This window comes from Erithacus rubecula, assembly GCF_903797595.1.
Source record: "Erithacus rubecula genome assembly, chromosome: 3".
NCBI lineage: Eukaryota > Metazoa > Chordata > Aves > Passeriformes > Muscicapidae > Erithacus > Erithacus rubecula.
The window spans coordinates 4,793,945-4,805,891 of record NC_136689.1 but is presented as its reverse complement, the minus strand read 5'-3'; the positions used below and the strand labels follow the sequence as shown (position 1 = coordinate 4,805,891).

General features: G+C 37.4%; 1 protein-coding gene across 1 annotated transcript in view; it reads right to left on the bottom strand.

The window, feature by feature from the left end:
• Positions 1-3,460: 3,460 nt before the first annotated feature.
• The window catches only part of LOC306800249 (sodium channel protein type 5 subunit alpha-like), a gene marked incomplete at both ends in the record, with an annotated part of 31,367 nt that continues 22,880 nt past the window's right edge, over positions 3,461-11,947 (bottom strand). Inside the window, 9 exons of the mRNA XM_079302209.1 lie at positions 3,461-4,659; positions 5,729-5,999; positions 6,416-6,516; positions 7,013-7,154; positions 8,056-8,109; positions 8,693-8,971; positions 10,374-10,481; positions 10,699-10,872; positions 11,514-11,668. Of these exons, the coding sequence (XP_079158335.1) occupies positions 3,461-4,659; positions 5,729-5,999; positions 6,416-6,516; positions 7,013-7,154; positions 8,056-8,109; positions 8,693-8,971; positions 10,374-10,481; positions 10,699-10,872; positions 11,514-11,668 (2,483 nt within the window). The remainder of the gene's footprint in view (positions 4,660-5,728; positions 6,000-6,415; positions 6,517-7,012; positions 7,155-8,055; positions 8,110-8,692; positions 8,972-10,373; positions 10,482-10,698; positions 10,873-11,513; positions 11,669-11,947) is intronic.

Sequence of the window (11,947 nt, the reverse complement as noted above, 5' to 3'; positions counted from 1 at the left end):
AGGAGGAAAAAAATGTTGCCTTTCTTTCAAGCACAAGTGGAGTTTCACACAGCTCCATCAATTTGCCCAAGAGCTGAGAAACACTGAACTAAATTATTCATGTGGTTCAATTAATGTTAGTCTCAATGGTAAAATCAGTTCAGCTTGTGCTACAGGTCCTGAAGAAAATATTTCTGATGAAAATAGCTTTTTATTCATTCTTTTTTTGGGGTTTTCCCACCCCTTTAACACTTTTGACTGGTTTGCAATTATCCAAGGATTTTCCATTACTTTGATTTCCTGTGAAAAATGTGTGTGATTTAGGTGGTAAATGGAGCCCACTGCAGAGAGGTAAAGATGTTCTGGAGTTCTCATGTCATTAATTTATATATTTATTGTTCCACATCTCTATCAAAGGCAAAACTGATACATCATGCTGTTGTTTCTCATGGGGTGTCAAAGGGAAAATTTCTCAGGCCTCAATTTTATATTCTTTTTGTCTGTATTATTAACCTTTTTAAAAATGAAATCATTTGGGGTAAAATTTTAAGTGGTATATAGTTTATAGAAGGTGCAACTGTTGAAGAGACCAGGCTGTTAATACAGCCTAGATTAAATAAAATAAAATATAAATAAAATAAAATCACATGAAATATTGCTCTGAATGACCAAAAAAAGGAAGCAATCCATCTGAAAATAAGGCTGCATATCACACAACCACCAGAGGAAAGCATGAAATTTGTAAGGACATCAGTAGAATCCAAAATTAAGAGGCTCAGAGGAGAACCAGAAGGATTTGGAAGATTATTTATTTCTAAGGGCACATTTTCTAACTGCAGTGTTTATATTCAGAATTTTATCTCCCAAATGGTTGGGACCTCCTTGCAGCTTGGAAGATTTTCTTGTGGCTTTTCATTACATAAAGAGGGTTTAGAAAAAAGATGGAGGGAGAGTTTTTATCAGGGTTTTAGACTGAAAGAGTTCATCTTTGACATAAGATATTTTTGCTATAGGGATGGTCAGACCCTTGCACAGGTGCCCAGAGCAGCTGTGGCTGCCCCTGGGTCCCTGGAATTGTCCAAGGCCAGGCTGGATGGAGTTTGGAGCAGCCTGGGATAGTGCAAAATGTCCCCATGGCAGGGGTGGCACTGAATGGTCTTTAAGGTCCCTTCCAACCCAAACCATTCCTTGATTCTGTGATTAAACAACATGACAAATAAACTGTCTTCCCTAAAATAGTATCACTTTTACTCAGAGTGTCTTCAGAAGGTTAAATTCACCCTAGTATTTATAATTTTTTACACCAACAAAGAATTCACTTATTAACACCGTCCCACCAGTGCCATGTAGTCAGCTCCTGAGCTGGGGTCGTTCATGTGCTGTGAAAGTGGTTAAAAAATAAATTCAGCCAAATAAACCCATTTAATTTCATTAATTATTTTGTAATTATTAGATTTTTTTTTTTTTTTTTTTTTTTTTTTTTTTTTTAAGGAATAGAGCACCTGGGTCCCAAAGGCACAGAGCTTTTGACTTCTCTGGTATAACACAGATTCACTGTGTTCACCTTAAAATCTGAGACAGTATTAATCAAAACTAAAGGTTTTCAGGAATGGCTAGGGAGAACCTAAGAGAATACCACAGAAACTAAAAGGTACTATAAATATTATTTATTTGCATCAGTCTTCAGACAATATTAACTGAAAACAGAGTTTAGTTATTAGGTGTAATTTACCATCCATAGTAAAAGAGAATTTCTGTCCAAAAAGCTCACAATCTGAAGAGGTGAAAAAGACAAAAGAAGAAAGCAACACAAGGCATAAGAATATAACTGCTGCCAGAGAGAAGGGACATTCAAGTGAGGAAAAAACTTGCTGCAGGTCCCACTCCACCACTGGGTCCTTTTCTGGCTGAAATCAGCGTGGAGGGAAAAGTTCACCCGAGCTTTGCCAGAACCTGCCAAACCCAGCAGTGATCACAGAGCTGTAACCTTGCAACTAAGAAAAGTAAAAAGCATCTTGAACCTTAAAGATGTTAGGGTACATAAGAATGTCAGGGGTAATTTGTGACATCATCTAGTATGTGACAAAGGGAAACACAACAGTCCACAGAGAGCAAAGTGCTTTGGCTGGATGTATCTCTAAAGTAAATATACAAAGGACAAAAGATCAAGTAGTGTTTGGACATGTGTTTTTCTGAGAAGCCCAAGCTATAAGGACATGAACATAAAGGACATCTTAAGGAAAATGTGGTGAGATGAGAAACCATGAGAACCCATCTGCACATGTAGTTCCATGAGAAGTAGAATTTGTGATTAATCCTTGGTTTTACATTGACCCCAGACCCAAATGCTTCAACCCAGATTTCCTAATTGCCTGCATTACTCATAATTTGGTTTCTAATCTTTGCAGGAGAGAGAGGGCTGGTTCTCCCATCAGAAAAACACAGGCAGGAGGGAGAAAGGCTCCTACCTCCAAAGGGACACATCCATGGCTGCGGATAATGTTCATGACCATGACCAAGGACACCTCTGATGGGTCCCATGTGGAGCTCCCCAGCCTTGGTTTCTGTGTCTAAGGGAGTGTTTGAAGTACTATTTCAAATTTCCAGCTAGTGTTATTTGTGTTTTTCTTCTCTACCACATTGTCAAAATGAACTTGGGCACAAAACTCAACCATTAAGAGAAATTTGAGGAAAGTATGCAATAAACACAAAATTTTATGGAGTAACTGATGGTACAGCTGCCTTCACCTCATTGCCAGAGGAAACCAGGTAAAAAAAATAATTCTCACAGGCAAAATATAAAGCATGGTTTTGCTCTGCTCAGTATGACTTCTGTAATACTAAGAGTTGTATTTATTATTTCATTAAACTTCAGTAACACAACTATGATAACATACATGCCATGTTTTATTCTGTAAATCAGTCATATGGGAAGAAGTCCACTACACTGTGAAATATCTGTGGATCATGCAGGGTCTATGTTTGTGGCACATCTGTCCCTAAACATTAAAAAAAAAAAAATTAAAAATCATCAGTGATTTGTTAAGCAGGTAGTATCAATTAGGAATGGAATAAATTTTAGCTTCTTTGCATTCCTCAGTTTACACTCATATTATATTTATTTTCTGTTCTCCAGTTGATCCATTGGTGCTTGGACTTTTCTGTGCTTCCTGTACAGGGGAAATATCAGCTGAGTTTGCCTGTCACTGCTGTGAATATGTCACAGCACCCAGGTACTCTGGAACCTGCTTTGCAGTGAGATGCCATTGATAAAACAGATCCAAAACCTTTCTCTGAACAGGTAAATACTGAAGAAATCTGAACCAAGCAGAGCCAAAGGCCACGATTCTCAGCTGCCATAATTAACTGACCACCATCAACAGACCTGGTTTCATAGTGGGCTGCCTCCTCTGACATGTATTTACAATATCATCTTCTGTGAAAAATTAAAAATATTCTTAGCAGATTTGTCACTGATTAACTACTTAATGTCTGGAGATTGCTGATTGCCCATTATTTCTCCATTCTCAACCACGAGATTGCCACTACTGTCTCTGGTGACACTGTCATACGACGGGGGGATGGACACTGACGACGAAGTCTCAGACCTGATGGGACTCCTGCCATAATTTGCACTCAGCATAGATGCAATGAGTCCTTCCTTTTCTGGAGCAGCCTCTCCCAGGGTGTCAGAGCTGCGAGTTCTGTGCTGGTACAGGTAGGAAGCCTGCTTGAGGGAGCGCTGGAGCAGGTGGCTCCTGTAGGCACGCTGGATCACCGTGGCCGACGCTTCCTCTTGCCTGTGGCTGAGCGTGGTCGAAATTGGCTCGTAGGATTGTTTGGATGGGTTGGCAGCCATGAATTTCTCCTCCATTTGTACTTTCAGAGTATCCAGGTCACCAGAATCTCCCAACACCCTCTTGGTGAAAGCAAACAAGATATCCAAGCAGTGTATCTTGTCCCCACTGACCACAGGCAGGTCCATGGCTTTGAGTTCAACTTTGTTTGGTTTTGGTACACACAGAGGCTTAGGCAGAGCATCTGCAAAGTCTGAAAGTGCAGAGACAGTTATGAACTGAGTTGCCTCAGGATCAAACTTCTCCCAGATTTCATAAAAGATATCAAAGTCATCTTCCCCTAAAGGCTCTGCACTTTCCTCAGTGGCAGCATTGAAGTTCTCCAGAATAACGGCTATATACATGTTTACAACAATGAGAAACGATATAATGATGTAACTTACAAAATAAATAATACCTATGGCAGGTTTTCCACATTCACCTATGGTACCATTTATGTTTGGATCACAGAATGGTGGCCCAGTGTTTAGAATAGGACTGAGAAGACCATCCCAGCCAGCTGACGTGGTGATTTGGAAGAGACAGAGCATGCTGTTAGCAAAGGTTTGGAAGTTGAACATATCATCAATGCCACCTTCCATCTTCACATAGGCAAAGTTAGCCATGCCAAAAATGGCATAAATGAACATGACCAGAAACAGCAAGAGGCCAATGTTGAACAGAGCAGGCAGGGACATCATTAAGGCAAAGAGCAGAGTTCGAATTCCTTTGGCTCCCCGGATGAGTCTCAGGATCCGGCCAATCCGAGCCAAGCGAATGACTCTGAAGAGTGTGGGTGGTAAAAAATGTTCAAAGGCTTTGCCAATGCTGGAAAGCAGTAAGGCTGAAAAGGAGAGGATAACAACTCATTAGAATATCTTATTTTTCCTTTAACTAGTAAAGAGACTGATAATATGATGATAATATATTCACAGCTCAAAAATATCTCGTGTGTTTGCTAAGCCCTGCCAGAATAACTTTTAGGAGAAGCTGAGTTGAAATAACAGTTGTTGAAATCAGCAATTTCTTCAGCCACCAGAGGACAGTCCCTGTTGCACTAAAGATGACAAGGAACTTTCTGTGCACAGCTTCAAATATCTGTATCAGTTGACACTTGATGACTGATGGTTTTCTTTGACTCTGGTTGCAAAATATTTCAGAAGTTACTTTCTACATTTGTCTTCAAATACTAACACTACAAAGCTAAACTAAGAAAATAATATAAAATGCAATGTCATGGTTATAATTTAGATCACATAGACATGGTATTTAGAAGCAAACAGTGATGAACATAGAAGTTGTGGATGCCACTCTACAATGGCTTTTGACTCATTCGGGGACAGAGCCACACATGGATATTACTCTTTGTTTAAATTAAATAAATGACATCTAGCACTAGAAGAGGCTTATCTTTTCTAAGTGTAGCTGTTTTGGATACATTTCTCTGTATTTACAATCCAGAAACCTAATTTCTCAAGGATGAGCCATAGTCTTGCTGGAATCTTTCTATATATTTCAGTCATCTGTCAAAAACACAGATGTCAAATAATTGATCTGATTAAATATTTCTTAGTTGGTACTAAATCTATGACAATGGAAATTATCATGTAATGTGATACTGCTATGATGGGTTATTCATTCTGTATTCCAGATGAGAAAAAAAAAAAAAAAACCCTAAAGAACCATTATAAATATGTACACATTTTTACTAAAGAATTTTTAAAAAATCTCATTTAACATTATCTAATATAATCTTGAGGGGTGTTGCTTATTTTTTCCTTAAGAATTTACAGTATTATGGCTTACATTTCAATGACTATTTGCAGTTAATAAATTTTAACTACTTTTTTTTTTTCTTTCTTAAAAGAATAATAATTGCTGTAACAAAGCATTTTCAAGGCAATTTTACTTACCAACAAGTGACATAATAACAACAACTAAATCAAATATGTTCCAGGCATTTGAGAAATAATACTGCCTCAGAGCCAGCAATTTCAGCACACATTCTGCAGTAAAGATGGTAACAAAGAGTATATTGATTTTGCTGAGGACGTTTGTCTTCGTTTCACTTTGCTCATAGGTTTCCACCATCATCGTGATCATGTTGAGGCAGATGAGACCCATGATGACAATATCAAACATTTGGGATGTTACAATGTCAAAAAGGAAACCTTGGTATCTGTTCTAGAGAGAGGAAAAAAAATAGTTTTGACATCAGTTAAGAAAATAAGGAGTACACATTCATACATGTTTCCAATATTTCCAATTTTTATGTTGCAAAGTCATTCAGCTACAATGAAGTCAGAGAAACTGGAGAAAGGCAGAGCACAAAAATGACATTAAAAATCCATTCCCATCCTGAAGTTCTATCAGCTCCAAGGTGAATATTAAACCCAATAACATTTATGCAGAGAACTTAATAAATATTTAACTAATAAAATAATTCAGTCAACGCTTTGGTGTGGGAACTCACTTTAGAGCACTGTGTGAGCATCAATGTAAAAACAGTATGAATAATTTATATTTAATATATAAATATATGCACTTTTCAGTGAATTGAATTTTTGTAATGCATTTTCCCAGTGAAGAATTTAGTTTACCAAGGGTCTTGGAGTGGGTTTTTGAGGTTTCTTGGATCCCAGCTTTTTCATGGCATGGTAGTATTTTTTCTGTTCTTCTGTCATAAAGATATCTTCCCCACCTAAGTATACAAAGAAAAGTCACTGTTACTTGATGAGAAGCAAAACTATTGTACTTAAAATATCTAAAATTCTGGAAACTGGCATTTCTTCCTTTTTTATACCTTGCTCAAACCAGCTATTCACAGACTAGAAGTCTTGATGTGAAACTCAACTCACTCTAAGGGCATGGACAAATTCAAACAAAAATCATGGGCAGGATCAAATCTTTCCCTGGTTTCCCAAATGCTGGGCCTGCTGAATATCCAAATCACTCATCAGAGCATCTGTGGCAGACCCCTCTCTAAATAACGAGTCTCCTGTCATGTTGAGTTCCCAAAAAGGAGTGAAATTTTAAGAGGCTTTGAAAGCTAGGGAACATCTAGGTGTTCAGATTACAGGGGGAAAAAAGGGATAAAGTTATTTCTTGTAACTTCATTATTAATGCCGTGTTAACTGTCAATAGAAGTTTCAGATTCCATGTACAGGACCTTGTTCTCTAAAGCACAACCAATACACTTATCTTTTTCTTTTGCTGGTTGAAGTTGTCAATTATCACACCAACAAAGAGGTTCAGGGTGAAAAAAGATCCAAAGATGATGAAGACCACAAAGTAAATATACATATACAGGTTGTTCTCCATGTCTGGCTGATCATTTTTCTGCAACAATGAGAAGCAACTTGAGAAATAACACACATCAACGTGGGCCAAATTCAGAATATTCTTCATATTGAAGATCCTCTCAAAAATTGATTCCAGGAGGAATTAAAATTTACAGCCTTACTGCTAATTGTGACAAAGTGGTATAGTTTAAAACTACCAATAACACATAACACAAAATTTTGTTAGAGTATTCTCGACGTGATTTTCACAGGCATTGCAGAAGCACCAGCTCAGTTCCTTCCAATAAGAACAGGAGCTGTAAATTTTTCAGTACATGAAAATTCAACCAAACCATGTAGAAGTCTGACTCCAAGCTCTTGCCATTAAAATTCTTGGCCTAGATATGTTGTTGTTCTTTTTTCTCTTCTTAGCAAAAAAACTTCTGCAATGACTATTATGAGCAAAAACAAAATTGGAAGAGGAAAAATAACTTTCCAAATCAAAAAACAAAGAAGAAACCATTAAGACACACAAAAACATATCAATATATGAAAACATTATTATTAGTATAATCATATTTCTATATATTGTGTATGTTTTCATGTATAATATTAACAATATTATAATATGAAAATACTTTAAAAATTCCTTTATTCCTTTGAACTCCTGATGAAATTAAGACATCCTCTACATTTCAATTTCCTTCCTTCCTAAGTCATCCCACCTTGTTCTGTTTAAGTGGGTAAATCTAGAGATGAAACCCTTTCCCCACTGCAACAGATGAGCTTTAGGATACTATGAGTCATTAGCAAATTAAATTTTCACATTGTCTGACAAAAAATAATTACTGATAGTATTTAGCATAAACAAACAGCACATGTAGAAGTGCAAAATGAATACTGCATTTGCAGAAAGCTGTAGTATTCACAAAAAATATGGTTTGAATAGAATGACTGACCTCTCGTGAATCCACTGCTGCATACATGATGTCCATCCAACCCTTAAATGTTGCCTGGAATGAGAGATTATGGGAAATGTGTTGGACTTTGACCTTAAAAGTCTTCACATAATTTGCAATATCTCAATGACACTGGCTGGAGCAAGAGCCTTTGCTATGTTCACATGCACAAAGCACCAAGTTCTGGCTGTGCCTGACATTCTCAGCCTCATTAGGGTATGAAAGCTCTCCAGGGAGAGACAGAACACTTTATCCAGGATTCTGACAGAGGAAACCCTCATCAGCATGGCACTAAAGGACATGCAACCCTCATGGCTGATCAAATCCACATTTTGACAGAAAAAGCCACAATTTGCCCCAGAATTCCTTCTAAGATGGATTCCAGCTCTCAGGATTACACAGCTGGTGGAGGCTGTAACAGCACTTGCCCACTGAATGTTCTTTTATCTCTGAAAAATCACAGCAGGGTTTCATCCATGCCCCTTTTCCCATTTGTGTGCATGAACAGCCACTACAGGGGGACACCAAGCTGCAGGATATTTCACTCCTTGCATCACCCTCAGAGATGAGTTAGGAATTTATGAAAGGTCAAGCCCATCTGCCAAAGTGCTGTGTACTGAGGACAAGCAGCACTTACCACCTGAAGAAGAGCCAGGTAGCCAGAGCCAACATTATCAAAATTGACCTTAACATTGACCCAGAATATTTTTCCAGTGTTGTTGTACGTCTCACAATCTGTTTTGTTCTTGATCTCGTTACTTATTTCGGAATTTTCATCTGTCATATTGACACATTTCCCAAACTTCCCAGCAAAGAGGTTCACTCCCATGATGCTGAAGATGAGCCAGAAGATAAGGCAGACGAGCAGAACATTCATGATGGAAGGGATGGCTCCTAGAAGGGCATTCACCACAACCTTGGATGAAAAGGGAGAGGAAAAATACACTTCAGAAAATTAATGAACCCAGGTATCTGTAAGCAGTCACTTAAAAAATATTTGCAAAAAAACCTGATGTTTTTCATGTAAATACTAGTCACAGCTGGCAGGGGGATCTTGAACAATATCTTTAGTGTCTCTATTAGGCTTTCAAATCAACAGTTGATACTTCGTGGTCTGCTGTGAGATCCTACAACTAATAAAATGTAAGTCCACCCTTTTTTCTTTTTAACTTTTCCCTGTTTTTTAGAATAGGACATAGTCCATTTATTTCTTTGTCTCAGGCTTTATTAACATAAAATTTCTGAAGTATTCATCCATGAGCACTAGTGAAGAGGGCAATTTTTAAGACTGTCAAAAGTAGTTCTTAAAAGGACCAGTAAAAATTATTCACTAGTAATTTGCTTCATTTATTTTTAGTGGATTATGATTGTGTTTGGGGTCTACAACCATAAGCCAGGTACATTTTCTGTGCTAGAGGGTGTACAACCACAGAAAAGTGTCCATGCAGATTTTAAATGTATGCTAAGACATAAGAGATTGATAAAAAAAACTGAGTAAGGGAATGGTGGGAACATTTATCTGAGTTTCACAGTGAAGGCAGTGAACTCATCTGTGAGGTAGCCTTGATGGACCAACAGAAAAATTCAAAGGTTTTGTGAAGGTTTTTTGGAGACTGTGCCACACATATTCTTCATAGCAAGACAGAAAGTATGACATCACCTGTTTCAATATCAAATTTACTCCAGACACAGAAATTTTGATACATTCTGCTAATTAATTTAATGACATTTCTCTCTGTTTTCACAGTGTCAAGATTGCAACCACAGAATTTTCAGTCTCCCAGAATAAAGAATAATAAATAAATGTGCTATTTTGATGGGAAAAGAAAATCTAATGTTCTACAGACAAACACTTCAGTTTTCTGAAAGAACTCTATTTGAAACAACAATTTGAGCAAAGTACTTTTTAACAGGCTACAGCTTTTGTAAATCAATGCAGTAAAAACTTTCAAAATTGAAGCAACTCTTTCCTCCAAGTTAGCTTGCTATCAGATTTCAAAAAATAAAATTGTGCTCACAGTTCTTATTCTCTGTTTTTGCCTATCTCAGTAAGACAGGAACACAAGAATGTCTGAGCAGTGATGGAGCAAAGCTCCACCTAGGCCAGTTTTAATTTCAACAGCATTTGGATCAATCACTCAGGAAAGTCTGTAAGGAATGCCCAAGCACAGAAGAGCACAACTAAGGGTCTCTTTAAAAATTCATTTTATAGTTCCTAAGTTGAATCCAGGGTGAACTTCATGAAGACACAGTGATGAGTCACAAACCTGCTGTGTGCTCATCAGTTCTGATAAGCTTTAGTTTGCAATCAGCCTTACCCTCATTCCCTCAAACCGTGACAGTGCTCTCAAGGGTCTCAGAGCTCGCAGAGTCCTGAGAGATTTCATGGGGCCAAAGTTACTGCCAAAGAGGTTTATCAAAGAGACCTGGGTGGGAAGAAAAAGGAGAAGTATTAGCAATCTGTTTCCTTTATTTTTGTTAAAAATAAACCCAAGCAACAAACAAAACTATGCTTTTGGTGTTGGAGTACAATACCCTGACACCAGTGCTACAGGGGTTAAGGGCACTGGGAAATTTTCATCCAGAAAATAATCAGGGATTCTGCTGCTAGTGCTGTGTAGAAACAGCAAAGGCAGAACTCACATCTACAATAAGGAAGTCCAACCAGCACCAGGCATTGGTGAAATACTTCTTGAAGCCATAAGCCACCCACTTCAGAAGCATCTCCAGAACAAAAATGAAAGTGAACATTTTGTCAAGAAATAACAATACTGCTTGAATTCTTTCTCTTTTATGTATATGGATGTCTTCAAATGCCTGAAATCATAATAGATATAGATAAATGGCAAAAATCAGAAATTAACATTGTATAATGAAAGTCAAGCAACACTGAGACCTCTTCATCATTCAATTTAATACAGATTTGAACACAATTAATTACTCAAATCTATGTCAGCTGATAAAAGTATAATTCTCCCTGTGCTTCCTCTTTCTTTTTCACTATATAATATGGTCCTGTGGATGCATCAATCCTGCACAATGAAATCCTAAAAGAGTATATATTTTTAAAAATTTATATCATAAAGTTTATCTATTGAAAAGAATTAAGTATTTTTTTCCAAGTGTTAAGAATCACTTGCTTGTTTTATTGGTATAAAATCTCCTTAATATTTCACAATTATGACATAACTTCCTGAGAAAAATCCAGTATACAGCCAGAAGAGAAACAGCTTCTGAGATTCATATATTCTTAGCTTAGCTCGTGCTCTTTTATAACTTTTAATAATATCAATAATAGGTTTGCAATAATTAAAATGGTGAATAAATTACTGTTATTTGTAGATTCTTCCCTTATAATGATTTCAAAGATATTCACTTTGTTGCTAAAAACAACTTCTCTGTGCACAAACTAAAGCCAAAAACCCTTCATGAATACAATGAAACTTTGCTTCACCAACCAGGGCTCCACTGCTCAGGAGAATCATGAACACGATAAAGGATTCAAACCAAGAATGCTCAACAATCTGGTAGCAGGTTTTTCTCAGATTCCACCAGGTTTCTCCTCCAAAGTTGGCAGCACTGCCCAGGCAACAAGGAAAGAACCGAGCACAACCTGAAAGGGAGAGACAACAGTGAGTGCCTGGAGGGAAAGCACATGAATGGGAAGCATGGCCAGGAAACTTCTGGGGACAGGACAAAGTCAATGGTCACAGTTATTTCATCATTACTGTTGGCTTTCCCTGTTTCACCAAGAGAAAAGAAATTGGGATACATCTAGTTTAATTTGCCTTGTAATTCCTATTTATATACATAGGAGGTAGGGCACCTTTGGACAACTTTTTATTATTTCATTATTTCATTATTTTCATTATTCCATTATTTCTGAGACACT